The sequence below is a fragment of the Colossoma macropomum genome, unplaced genomic scaffold (assembly GCF_904425465.1).
Source record: "Colossoma macropomum unplaced genomic scaffold, Colossoma_macropomum, whole genome shotgun sequence".
Lineage (NCBI taxonomy): Eukaryota > Metazoa > Chordata > Actinopteri > Characiformes > Serrasalmidae > Colossoma > Colossoma macropomum.
In genome coordinates this window covers 31,841,266-31,856,097 of record NW_023494803.1, presented here as the reverse complement: position 1 = coordinate 31,856,097, position 14,832 = coordinate 31,841,266, and the positions used below count along the sequence as shown (strand labels likewise).

At 36.7% G+C, this 14,832-nt stretch overlaps 1 protein-coding gene across 3 annotated transcripts in view; it reads right to left on the bottom strand.

Moving 5' to 3' along the window:
- Positions 1–14,832, bottom strand: part of ttll5 (tubulin tyrosine ligase-like family, member 5) — a 73,886-nt gene that overhangs the window by 44,420 nt on the left and 14,634 nt on the right. For 2 of the 3 annotated variants that reach the window (XM_036593166.1, XM_036593169.1), the window contains exons 13-16: positions 7,030–7,111; positions 3,473–3,534; positions 1,731–1,822; positions 285–320 (exon numbers count right to left, since the gene is read on the bottom strand). In XM_036593166.1, coding sequence (XP_036449059.1) covers positions 285–320; positions 1,731–1,822; positions 3,473–3,534; positions 7,030–7,111 — 272 coding nt within the window. The remainder of the gene's footprint in view (positions 1–284; positions 321–1,730; positions 1,823–3,472; positions 3,535–7,029; positions 7,112–14,832) is intronic. The other variant, XM_036593167.1, reaches the window with a different exon arrangement.

Below are 14,832 nucleotides of genomic sequence, written 5' to 3'. Positions count from 1 at the left end.
CATGGTAGTAAGGCTATTACTACATTTTAGCCTCACCACAACTGAGCTCCACAATATACAAAGATAATTTTCTTTTATGCTACTTCAATCATTGACCACCAAAACAAGATTAAATATCAAAGCAAATTTATTTCCGCTAATAAAATATAAATTGCAGCTGATAAACGCCACTTTTAGCACTCTCTTACCAATGGTAGGCCATGATGAGGAAGCACAGAGGAGAGAGAAAAGAGAATGACATTCCATTAGTCTATTATTTTTATGTTAAAAGGAGGCAAACTTACCATTTTGGATTTGGCAGACTGCACAGAGGAAGGCCGCTGAGACAGCAAGCAATGAGACAAACATTATCATAGCAAGGATGAAAACTGCACTAAAATGTCAGCTATTACTCTCATTTGCCTACCACAGTAGTTATAGGCTAGACATTCCAAGATATGAACAAGAAGCACAAATGAAAAATTATACAGCATTATCAATGACGCAATGCTGACCTACAGTGGTCTCCACAACAAACACACACAGACATCTACAAACATTACTCCTGCCAGCTCTGTAACAGTAACCCTATCTGGGCTGCTTCCTTGGATCTGAGGTGAAGTAGAAAAATGTCTGATCTAAAATTGAGTTAGTTGTACACTTCTGTTTGTGTGACAGGAGAATATGAACTGCATGAACCACAGCAACATAATGCAGCAAAAAACAAGCTACTCACTCACAAGATTAAATTATTTTATAACACTAGGGCGGTTAAAGTTAACACGTTAACACAATAAATGATTAATAGTATTTTTGTTTTTAAACTCCATTAACATTACATTTTCCTAGTTTGACCCTTTGAACCATCTTCAGTTGCGTAGCTGCTTACAGTATGTTGCTTTGCTTCAATCATCTATTGTAGGCCTCTCATTCAAATACAGCATTTAAATGGCTCTTAAAGCAACACTTTCAGCACCTTTGGTAGATTGGAAGATGTGGAAGAAACCACAAGCTGTTTGAACGAGAACAGGCCCACAATTGCTGACAAATCGAAGTCATTGACTGATACGACATAGGGTAATTTGGTGGAGGAAGCCACTCCTTTTTTTCTTTCCTGGTGAAATGATGGGGCCAAATCTAATCGTGATACACTTACTAAATGGCTATGGCCTAACTAATTAAGCAATTACATCTGGTTCAGTGCATTCCTGGGATTTATCACCTTGAACATTTTGGGCTCATTTGAATTGGATTATAGTGATCTGTGTATTTAATACACAATTCTGTCGTGGTTAATTTGAGATTATTTTTGTCTACTCGTTTAGCTATAACAATTTATGCTGCTTTTAGAGTAAAATAGTGAAAAGGCAAACACTATCATACAAATCATAAGAAAAATCTTTATTAATTATTTTAATCATTTGACAGCCCCATATAATACATATATTACTGTCCATTAACCTTAGAACCCTATGGAAAAATTCTAAAAGTAAAAGCAAGCTGGAGCATGCAAGAATGACAGTTTGATAAATATAAAATGCTATTTGGCATGACGCTAATGTGAAAAAAGCTTCATTTCGTACAGATTAAACTACATTTTTCCATATTTAATAACCAAGCAATGCTTCACAAAGTTCTTGACAGCAATCACTGCAAGCCATCAGCACTGTGAATTTGTAAGTGAGGTAGAGTGCTGGAAAAGGCTTTGACTAGGAAAACTAGAAAGTTTAGCTATCAATCACAGCACATACCTGAGTTTTTTGGGTCTGGTTCTTCACACTGGGGTCAAGCCCAGCTTTATCTGACCGCATCTGTTTCAGTCCTGGGTCTTGACATACGAACCCTGGAGGCAGAAAACATTTAATGTTTATTAAATGCATGGTTTAAGAAAAACAACATATTTAATCCTGTCATAGCTTTGACAAAATATTATTCTATAAGACATCATAAATAAATAAGGTGCTAAGAGTGTTAAATACAATCTCTAAAGTAATCCCTAAATCCATCCAAAACTATGACACAAAGCATAATCATTCTACTCAGCTGACATGTAATCCCCTGGAGATTTCTGCACTCCTGAATCCAAGCTGTCAGTCTGTGATGCATACATGTCTACATGCAGCAATTATTCAAAACATAGCAGGCTAACCCAAACCTGACAGTCCTACAAGAAAAATGCAAGCACTGATGCTATTGGCCATACTGTCGCTATTTACAAGACTGGGTCACAGCCCAGCACTATCAGGGTTTGTTTGGAGAAAAATGGATGGGGTATGTTTAACAAACGTACACCCACTCCCTCCATCATCCCACCCCCTGGCGCCACTAATGCATCCATCCAACAAAAACTAGCAATTTATGAGCACCCCATCTCCCCTAATGTGTCCTGGGGGCAATAAACTGGAACCATGAGCTGACAACTGCACAGAACAGCCATTACTATGCATCACTCTCCTGGCATCAAAAGAATCAGCCACAAAAGACAACTCTAGACCTTTTGTTGTTATATAACCAAAAAGAAAAAAATAAGCTACAGGCATACCTATCGTGTTAACTCTAACTGCTAAACAAGTTAAGCTAAATAAGAAACGCAAAATGCAACTTCACCAGAGCCATAACACTCATGACTATAAGCAAGCTAATTTCATCCTCCATTGAAATCAGCAGGCTAAGGTGCATAGCTATGGGCAATTTATGACAAGCCTAAAAAATGTTAGGCAATGTTTAATGCCCTCTAGTAGAGAGGCAAGCATATTAATGTTTTCAAACTGGTGAAAATCAGTTTTGTAAACAATACGTAACTCAGCCCTTAGCATTAAATATTGCTATCTACATGCCTAAGATTACTTTGAATTAATTACGAAGCATATAGCGATTCTTCAGCCAAACCACAAGAGCTTAATGATAAGAAAATGTGCTCTACTGTTAACAAATCTAAAGTAATCTAATGCTAATGAATAATGCCTGTGGTTTTCTCTTGAAACCATTTAGGTCACTTGTGAAGCTCTCTATCGACCCCACAGACAAGATTAAATGAATATGGGATTATTTTCAAGACTGAAACAATGCTCGCTTGGTTCATAACTGAACAACAGCAGCAGGCGACAGAATGTTCAGATAGTGGTTTTGTGCCCTTCTGCAATATGGACTGAGTGAAGGGAGAAACTCTACAAACAAGAGACACCCAAAACAAACACAAATGAAAAGAGGCCTACTTTGGGCTAAATATTGTGGATGGAAGGAGGGCATAGAAAGTTTCCACAGTGCACTGCACTCCTTCACTATTTCCTATCGCCTTTTTACAGGTGCGAAAAACAGAGAAAGCTTACTGAGCATAGTTTTAAACATGCTAACACTCTGACACTGATGTGTGCCTTTGCTAATACTCTTCAGTACATGGTACACAAAGAGATACAAGTAGTATGGATGGTGTAGAATAGTGAAGAAGGAGTTTTTAAGAGTGAGTAGAAAGTTGTATAGACAAAGAACTCACCCACAAGTGAGAACATATCTGAGATCATGCTGGCCTTTATCTTCAGATCAAGAGGAGCATCACTAGAAGTATCAAATACAAATAATACGAAAGTGAAAATGCACAGTTCAAATAAACTGTTTAGACCATTAAATCTATTTAAACGTATCAGAAATGCTAATATTTTTCCCATTTCCCTATTCAGGTATTGGTTGCAGTGAATTCTTGTTTTGATCACTGCCACATTCTTTTAAGTGGAGTGTGTCACACTAAAGGCTATGTTATCATGTGTGCAATCAGCTGTCTTATTTTCTCCCCTCTGGGCCAAACAGTGGCTGATAAAAGAATGCAGGTTTATTGAGAAGTAATTCATTATCTAGGATTGTAGCAGCTGCCTCGAATAGCTATGCTCTTGTGTTCCTCATTTCACACAGACAAAATTTCTAAGCCATGTCATTTAACACTAAAAAAATAAAACAGTGCTTCAGAGGTCATAGTTAATTTTTATTATTATTATTTTTGTTAGTCTCATATTGTTACCATTACATCATAGCATGACTGCCTGTTTATGTTCCAGCACGTGATCTTAGATCTGCAGATACTGTAAAATACAGAAAACATGTGGAGGCAGCTTTCAGTTATTATGCTTCTAAACTAAGGAACTTTTATAAGACAGTCAAGCTCAGTGCACACTTTCAAGAAACATTTAAAAACATCTCTTTTGTCATTTAATTAAAACTCTACATCTCTTGGTATTTATCTTTTACAACCCCATTTTCAAAAAAGTTGGGACAGTATGAAAAATGTAAATATAAACAAAATGCAATGATGTGCAAATCATTTAAACCTTATAATTAATTGAAAACGCTTCAAAGACAACATATCAAATGTTGAAACTGAGAAATTTTATTGTTTTTCGAAAAATATTTGCCCATTTTGAATTTGATGCCAGCAACACGTTCCAAAAAAGCTGGGATGGGGGCAATAAAAGGCTGGTTAATTTGTGTAATGCTCAAAAAAAACACCTGGTGGTTAATTGGCAACAGGTCAATAACATGATTGGGTATAAACAGAGCATCCCAGAGAGGCTGAGTCTGTCAGAAGTAAAGGAGGGGTTCACCACTCTGTGAAAGACTGCACAAGCAAATAGTGCAACAATTCAAGAATAACGTTTCTCAACATAAAATAAAGAACTTTTGCTTTTCATCATCTACAGTACATAATAACATTCAAAGATTCAGAGAATCTGGAGAAATCTCTGTATGTAAGGGACAAGGCCGAAAACCAGTATTTGCTGGCCGTGATCTTTGGGCCTTCAGGCGGCACTGCATTAAAAACGGACATGATTCTGCAGTGGAAATCACTGCATGGGCTCAGAAACACTTCTGAAAAAAACTGTCTATGAAAACAGTTTGTCAATGCATCCACAAATGCTAATTAAACTCTTAAACGCAAAGAAGAAAGCACACACAAACAGGATCCAGGAATGCTGCCACCTTTTCTGGGCCCAAGCTCATTTAAAATGGACTGAGGGGAAGTGGAAAAGTGTCCTGTGGACCGACAAATCAACATTTGAATTGAACTCACAGATGTGCCAGTCACCGATGCCATGTGCACTAATGCTCCTCTATACCATCATGAATACTGGCACAGTTCAAAAGCCAGCATTCATGATGGTATAGAGGATCATTAGTGCACATGGCATCGGTGACTGGCACATCGGTGAAGGCACCATTAATGCTGAATGATATATACATGTTTTGGCAGCATATGCTGCCATCCAGATGACGTCTTTTTCAGGGAAAGCCTCACTTATTTCAGCAAGACAATGTCAAACCACATTCTGCATGTATTATAACAGCATTGCTCTGTATTAAAAGAGTCCAGGTGCTAAACTGGCCTGCTTGCAGTCCAGACCTGTCACCACTGATAACGTGGTTTTTTTGGAACATGCTGTTGGCATCAAATTCAAAATGGGTATATATTTTACAAAAAACAATAAAATTTCTCAGTTTCCACATTTGATTTGTTGTCTTTGTACTATTTTTAATGAAATATAGGGTTTAAATGATCTGCACATCATTGAATTTTGTTTTTATTTACATTTTGCACAGTGTCCCAACTTTTTTCAAAATTTTAAATCAAATAAGCGTTGGGGTAAGGGGTTGTAATATGATCTGTCATTTTCTTATTTGATTTAAAATTACTCATAAGTCAAATTAATATTAAATTACTCATACCAAATGAGCCAATTTCATTACTTGTAAATGTGTAAGAGTTTTATCCCAAATGGCTACGACATTGGCTAGAACTGAAATACTAACACTGTTAAAAAGAGTCAATGTTTAAGCAGAAGGAAACAACTTATCTTAAAGGACAGTGCACAATTTAAGAACAAGCACACAGACAATTTTAGGCCCATTAGAAAGCTGAAACTGAGATAAATGAATATTACACAGCATCTAGTTGAAACCTTTCCATGGCAAATGTTAAATGGGCACTTCAGGGTAATGGTACAAATTACACATTTAAGTGATGTTTTACTGCACTGGAAAAGAAGGACAAGGTTGTTTTACAAGAAGCAGATGACATAAAAGCTTAAATATAGCTGAACAAAAAAATATTGACACTAAAATTGAAAATGTAGTAAAATGTACCATTTACATTTATATGTCACAGAAGCTTGGGCTATTTTAAGAATCACTGTACAACATGTTTATAGGCATGTTTACAGTATGCTTACAGGCAGAGTAGTGTTTGAGGGAAAACCCTTAACTCGTTTAAGACTTCATTAGGAATTTCTTTTTCCATATGCCAAACCAGCATGAAGGCTGTCTTTGAGTCAGTGTTTTTAACAAACTGTGAAAAGCACATGGGTGGCTCTAACCCACTTATGTGTTCACCTATCTGTTTTTTCAGTTAGACACACCCAGCACTTGCCACACAAAAGGATGCCTAATAAATGTCAGTTACGAAGAGAGACTTTTATGAAGTTGTTCATATTTAATGTGTGATACTGCCGGCCGTCTAGAATTCAATGGACCTTGAAAGTACTATGTGTTATCATGTGAAAATACAGGTAAAAGGTCATGATGAATTATTACTTCTGAAGCTCTAGTTTAAGCGCATACACCTGGCAAGATCCCTTTGAGAAAAGCAGCTCAGGACATTTTTTAGGACATTTTTGGACATGCACTGTTCCTCTAATAGAAATGTAAGTTAGTTATTTAGGATGGACAAGCTTGTATGTTTGCTTGCGCTATAATGAAAAATATAAAATAATAACTTGAAGAAAAAAATAGAAAACATAAAAAATCTAAGGTCTAAGACTCAGGTCTTCAAAATGAGCACAGTATGGCGGAGAACCAAAAATCTTGAAATGTTAATGCACGATCATCTACATACACAATAATAAACTGCAGGCACACTAAAATCAGTAAGCTAAAATAAAAAAGAATTCAAGGTCATGAAAACAATGCAAGTTCAAAATCAGTCAGCTACCTAAAAACACAATAAAATGAAAAAACTAATGATATAGAAGTATGAGCTCAGAATGTCAAAACTGATATGTCACTCACCACGCCAAAGATGGCGAGAGGTTCACTTCCAGAAGCCATGGCTTGAGGTTGGAATCAATGAGAACATCAAAACCATACAGTTCTGAAAACAGAAACACAGAGACACACACACACACACACACACACACACACACACAGTTATGGAAATCACTTCAGTGGACAGGAAAGAAAGTAGCTCTTCAAGCTCCCTTACCCAGTGAAGGCCAGTGCCATGGAAGAGGCCTGATCTTTGGCTATACAAGCAGCCTGTTGACAACACGCTTGCTGTCTGCTCCTGATTATACACATATTAAATGTCCAATCATTTGAAGAAAACTTCCATCAAAGAACAGCTACTGAGAAGAGCATGGATTAAATTCAGTATACTCAACATTTCAACTTAATGGGAAAGATTAAACACAGACCAGAGTAAAAAACATTTACAGATGCCCTCATGAACTCAATAAAATTTTATTAGAATATTTTCAAGACAAATACGGTCCAAATTTCAAGCCAAAATGTGTATGGATAGAAGATAAATCTAAAATAGCAGGAGTGTGCCATCCAAGGACTTATTTAAAGAAGCAGCTGTTCTGAGAATTAAAGAATTTTTTTATATAAAATTAACTACAGGATGTCTTAAAATATCCTTAATTATTTAAGTGCATCCAGCTATACTTCATATACAACACAATATGTGCCCAGCCTGAGTTCAATTACAAGGCCAATTGTTACCACAGACTAATCACTTAATATTGTTTTATTTTTTGTTCTTCTTATTGCCAAAAATGTTGTTGTTGTTTGATGACATGTCTGGTTCAAACAATATAGGACTGTACTGAATTGTTCATTGTTTGCATCCATTAACGTGTCTCTTTAAGTGACTATTTGAACTAGCCCCTCAGTCTTTGGGGTAGGCTGTAACTTTTACTCTCATGTCTCTTTCGGCTGAATTGTTTACAAATGACAGGCACTTGAAATAAAGCTGACATCTCCATTTGTAACAGTGATGTGTATACCGCCTATATAAACTATTTTAATTATTTAGCAAAAAAACTAAATGTGTTACATAAGCTTCCACTTTTCTTGTAACGGGTTTTGGCAAGCCAGCTTAGAGTATGTTTACAAATACTTTAAGCACTGACCAAAGAGAAACTATACTAGCCACAGAAGAAAAATTACATTGGGAAATATAGACAAACACTACTCATGCAAGGCTGAATGATGTGGAGAAAAATATAAAAATATAATTGTGATTTTTCAGACCAATATTGTGATATAAATTGTGATTCTTTTCTATAAATTACACCCTAGGCCTGTTTTTTGGCCAAGAAGACCAGTATGTCCACTTTTTCTGGCTTCAGGCTAAAACGCTGAACCTAGGGTGCCAGATAGCTAGTTAGTGAGGCTGCGTTGTGGGTGTGTTGTTGCGTCTGATTGGCCTCATCTACAGGCAGTTCACAAGCTCTGTGCTATTAGTAAAAAATCTCCAATTAAAATTTGAAGGCTATAATTAAAATCACAGCTCAAAGCAAAGACAAAAACAATTTCTCTCTCAGTTCTACTCCTATATCAGAATATAGTTGAGATTGAAATTAACACTCAAATGACTGCATTTGACTGATTAAATTCACATATTTAAACATCCTTTACAGCAAGTTGAATATACCTCGGCCCCACTCTCTGCGGATACCACTTCAAGAAAAAGCTAGAAAAGTATTTTCCCAAGTGTGAAAAGGCTCCTGGCAATTTCACAGTCTCTGCAATATTTATCCCTATCTTAAGCCTCTCAGGCAAAGAACTCTGTACAATAAAGCCCTTTTACCGAACAGAGAGGGATTTCCCTGTGCTCAAACGAGCCCATTCTGCTCTCTCTACTCTGAACTCTCGCACAGCTTTAGAGTTTTGCTATTACGGCGAGAGAGTGTCTTTTTTGTGTATATGTGTCTTTGGCTGGACGATCTGATTTCACTGCCATGCTCTCACACTACTGGATAAACATAAAGAGGGTGGTCAGCCAGAGTGCAGCAGCAATGTAATATTCATCAGTTCAAATTCAGTTACTCCTTAAATTGGATGGTGATGGGAGGAATAATCTAATTATATCATAGGGTGTGTGTCAAACTAAGCTCACTTTAAAAATGCAGAACTGAGTAGACTTCCATGTAAGTACTAAGACTAGTGCAAATAAATATCTGAAGTTAATGTTACAGAACAAACAGCTTAACTAAACAACATTGCTTGCATTAACCAGTGCCTTCAAATAATGCACAGTGTGGATTTCCTAAATCAAGCAGTAGATGTTCAGCTCTACAACAGGCATCACTAAAGTTAGTCTTCTACTAAAAAAAGCTAATAAGAATACAACATCTGAATTACTTCATCTTTCATTAAGCACTGAATCTTGCAGGCATTGGATTCCATCCGTATTTATTTTGCAAACAGTAAAGCTATTCAGGACGGGTTGCTGAGGTCAGGTTTGCCTCCAGATTTTATGTAATACTGTGCCAAGGCCAGAAACATCAGAGGAATTACATCCTACAGTAGGTCCTGGCAAAGCGGTGCAATTTTGATTTTCTTACTTTCACCATGGTTTTCCTTCGCTTTCTAACAATTCAACAAACTCTCAGCACACACAAGAAAGATTCTACAAATAAATATTCTATATGGTCTCTACAGAAACCAAAAGACTAGCAAGATAAACAAACTATACAAGAAGATAAATGTGCACATAACCTTTTATGCTCTCTGAACAACCGCCCCCACACACAGACCTCATGCACCCTCCACACAAATTCACACACACGCTCCTCACCAAACTCTGCCAACCAAACTCCATGTGCTACACATTTTCCCCCAATTAGGAGCAGACGCCGGTCTTCCCCACTGCCTAAGCCCTCACAAGCAGAATCTCTCTCTCTGGCTCTTCAACATATACCAGGAGGCCCTATTAATGTGACCACAAAATATTCACAGTTAGGAAAATAAATAAATATCAACAAGAAAAGATCAAGAGCAAAGTGCTATTATGAGCTGCTGGGCACTGGAAGAGAGGGAAGGAGGACTGCACCCACAGCTCCAGCCCAAAACCAAACCCGCCGCCATGGCTGCACCACACACCAAGCCACAACAACAATAACAATGGTGTTATATATCAGTTCACTGCTTGTTGTGACATCTGACATTGTTGCATCACTCCATAACAAATCGTTTTCAAATCAGCTTTGGGTGACTTTTTATAAACAATTTAACAATGGGTGGAGGTGCTTGCATGAGGTCAGAGATGAAATATCAGCTCTGCTATGAAAGACTTCTTTCTCCTCTATAGCTTTACAACAGAAAAACTGTGCTGGCTGCTAGCGTCACTCTTGGCATGTCAAGGTGAAGCCTGCTGAGATGTATGTTCAGAATTCCCTAAAACTAACAACATCATCTGAGGTGCCTTTAACATGCCAGTGTTTCCCCTAGACGTTTTTCAGGCCCTGCTGTAGATCCTTCAAAGGTACCAATGTCATAGGTGTTGCCATGAAAGGCACACAGGCCTTTCACACACACACACAGTGGACCCACAGCACAAAATCATTATACAGTGAATATACTATACATGTCAATACACCGAGTTTTACGGTCATCTTCACATTTATTTTCAAGAAGTGCAACTGTGATTGACTGATTAGGAATTCATTTACATTCAGGTAAGTATCCAAAGGGTTACTGTGCAACTGAATGTATTATAATAAATACAGCCCAAAGTAGTAATGGTGTCTAGGAATAGCATTAATAGTTCCTAAAACTAACACTAAATGAAGTCTACAAGAAAACACAAATAGACATCTTTTTGATTATTAGCACTTGAAGAATGTTGACTGCTTATGCCTGCAATCATCCTGAAGGGCGAGCTTTCATTGGTTTCCTTGTCGATAAAACGACAAAGATGAAATGCCATGCTTAAGTTTCATTGTTTTTTAGAGTACAAAAAACCAATTTCAACATATTTCAAAAAGTTCTTATATTTAGTTATAAATATTTCAAGTATAGTACAGTTATTAGATAATAATTATTTTGGCCAAAAAATGAGCACATGCCACATAAAAAACTGAACACTATGAAAAGCCTTAGCCTGCCAGTAACATTCTATTGTCTGTATCTTATCCAGGCCTGGTGGCACATGAGTTTCAATGGTAGGAAAAACGCTGTATGCATAGGCAGTACTTTGCAAAAGGTAAGCACATTATTCAATACCATGTATCTTGGTAAGAAGTGTGTTTGCTTGTAACAAATACAGTAGTAACAAGAATGTTTTTTTTTTTTTTCAAAATAGTAGATATGTTGAGCAAGAATTCTCTGTGATGCTCCCAGCCATTGCATGTAATTTTTTAATTCCAACACCAGCACACTTGATATGACATAATGAGGTACTGCTTAGTCAAACAAGGAACTGGACGATAACCCAAGTAACACTGGGCTGCCACGAGATGTTTGAAAAAAGTTAAATGAACACACTGACTGGTGTAAAATCACTTCTTTTTCTAGTATTATTATTTGTTATTTTCTGAGCAAATAAACACTTACTGACCAGATAAATAGCTTTTTAAACATACTTTTCTCATGTGCCCAAAATTTTGCACCGTGCTGTGCATACTGAAATTGTCATCCCTTTAGAAAAAAATCTGTTTTCAGCCTACGGAACAACAGATGTAGTCATTCAGGTTCACATTACCATTTAATTGACAACTGCATAAGGACTGGAGTCCATGATTTTTCCCTAATTAACAAACTGCATTTTAGTACAAGAAGTTGTCATCACGCTCAGCCAAAATGTTTCTGGTTTTAATGCCTGGCTTTCTTTACTGTTATCATTAGTTGACAATGCTTTTCTTTCGCACATGGGTACATTGTGATGATTTCACATAATCTGCTCATTGCTTATAATGACCTGCTGCTTAAACAAAGCTTGAAAGCATGAGGCTCACCTCATATTTCAGCCAAGTCAGAGTAATTTCAAAGTGACTGTGGACCTGCACTGTTAACAATGGTCTCAACATAAACAGAAAACATTATGTAAAAATATTGACATAAAACAAAAACAGCCAATGGGTGCAATTCGTTCTAATCTCTGTCTTGAGTTAGCCATGTCATGACATTCTTTAATCTAATGAATATACAATGAATAATAAAATGAGATCTTATTTCTGGAATCAATTTTATTTAGTCCACAGTCTCAGATAAGAGCTCAGAGGTTCTTTGGTTCTATTCTATTGATTTGTGTTCATTCTTTTCTGTATGCAAATATTACTCAGTGTTCCACCCTCTACAGACTAGCAGGCTGCTTAATGTTACATGTTAAAACTTTGTTTCCACTGACATTACTGGTATGTGACAAGTTCCTATGAAACTCCGACAGCAAAAGCAACATCTAGGAACCACTCATTTCACAAACCACCTCATCTACGCCCCACACCAATGAAGAAATATGTCCATCTGCCCACTCATAAGATCTTCTGCATTTCACATAATGAAATACACATAATGATAGAATATCATTTAGCTAAAAAGACAACTCTTTCCAATGCCTTCCATTTATATAAGATCAAACAGGCTGATTACTTACAACACTTTAAACTCATCTACACAACGTATTTTTTCCACTTATTTTGTCTCTCACTATGACAAAAATATAATATGTTAGCATTTGACATTTTCGCAATACATAATACATATATGATGTGTATATGGAAACAAACAATATATATAAAAAGTACACTATACATAGACATTATTATTATGTGATAATTTGCTTTTGTGAGGTTTGAGAGGTAGGAGCAAACAAGATGCACCAGCAAAACTTAATGCATGTTTAAAAATGCTAAAAAAAAACATAAAAACTGTTATACTCAACTTTAACGCACACCACTACATCAATTTATACAGGACTTATGCTCTCCTGAACTGCTGTATAGTGAGGATTTAACTTGTGATCTCCGGACAACAGGGCAAAACGTTAGACAGATACACTAGATGGAAGCTAAATCTCTTTAATGAAACATGCATTTCATTGTGATATCGCACACTCTTATTTGAAGAATTATGTAATTAGCTATGTCATAGGCTATGATATGGGAGCAGCAATGAGACTAATCCGCCACTGCCAACCAAAGAAAACAAAATAAAAATGCTATGTAATACTGGGGGTGAAATAAAAAAAATTATGACAATATGCATTATATAGTCTTAAATTGTATACATTAAAAAGATATGAGATCACAATCTTAATGAACCTTAAAGATATTTACTGCTAATTTTGAGTTAATGTAAGTGTAAAACAATAACTCGCCTACAATCACTGCATTCATTATTTGAGCCCAAGAACAGTCTTGTTTTGTGATTAGTGGTCCACTCATATGGTTGCAACAAAATGCACTATTAAAATGGAAAAAATCTTTCATTAGGGTCAAATATGAGCAAATTTGAAAAATCAAGTTAATCACATTTACGACAGAAGGAAGCAATTAACCACAATTATTTTTGAATCATTTGAAAGCCCTAATTGTAATCGTCTTTTTTTAAGGTTTAGGCTAATTTCATGAAGCATATTATACTTGTGTCTTTAAACTACAGAATTTTTAGAAACTATCACAATGTAACTTTATAGTATTAGTAGAAGTACTGAAAGAAAAAGAAATGAGTACAAGCCACTACTGACAGTGCAGCCTGGTCAGATGAAGGATGCAGAGTGTTATCCAAGCCCAGAGAGGGAAATGTGCAGTGTGTAATAAAATAGGTCTTTGGCTTGGCTAATCAGGTCTAAGCAATAACATCTCTTAATCAGCATCATACGCGCTAACAGCCTGTTGATTAATCACAAGCAGGAGTGCTGAGTAGCTGCATGGGTGGCACTCAGTCTGGTCTACACAACAACTTACAAACAGAGACTTTCAGTAATTAATTTAGCAATGGAGACAGGCTAACCCACAGACACCCATGCATGACTCCTTTAAAATACATATGTCATACACAACATGAGTTCACACATATGCAAAATCAACAAAAAAAACACTAATGGTCTCTTAGAGACAGCCACAAGTGTGTTTTTACTATATGTAGATGAAATGGAGAATTCACTGTATGCATAAAGTCACATACACAGAGATTCAGTCCAATATACACACAGACACTCATTTCTTCACACGGCGCATGAAGAAGCAGACTGTTTTTTTTCTCCTTCCCACATCAGAGGAGGAGAGGGAGCAATAAAGGATTAAATTACAATGACTCGTTCAGATAGGAGCTGTAATTTGGGCCAGAAAAGGGTAACCCACTGAAAACTTGCTTTTGCACAATAAAGAATATATTAGAGGCCCTAAATGGTTGAGGGAGTCATTTGCTGCGTATCAAAATTACAATGTGCATAACGGCCCTATGTGGCTTTCACCCAAATTCAGGCGAGATGGTGCGTAAACTGGGAAAACAATGGAGCCTGTTCTGTTATAGGCTACTTAATGCTTTCAGCTACTGAACTTTTTCAGTGTACTTATTTATTGCCCTTCGCATCACTGCCTACTACTGTTTTCTATTTTATTGGTGCATGCCAGGCAACACAGCCTGGGAGTATTTGGGACAAGAAATAAGCATTGTGACTTTGACCATTTTCCTCTGTGTGATAGAGAAAAGGCACAAAAAGGGGGACAGGGCAAAGGAAAACATGAAGTCGACCACAAGATAAAGTTGCACTAAAGGGCTCATTTAAAGATTAGACTAATCAAAAATTAGGGTTTATTTCACATGACCAGTAAATCTTCAAGCTTTAGTGATAACACCTTCAGG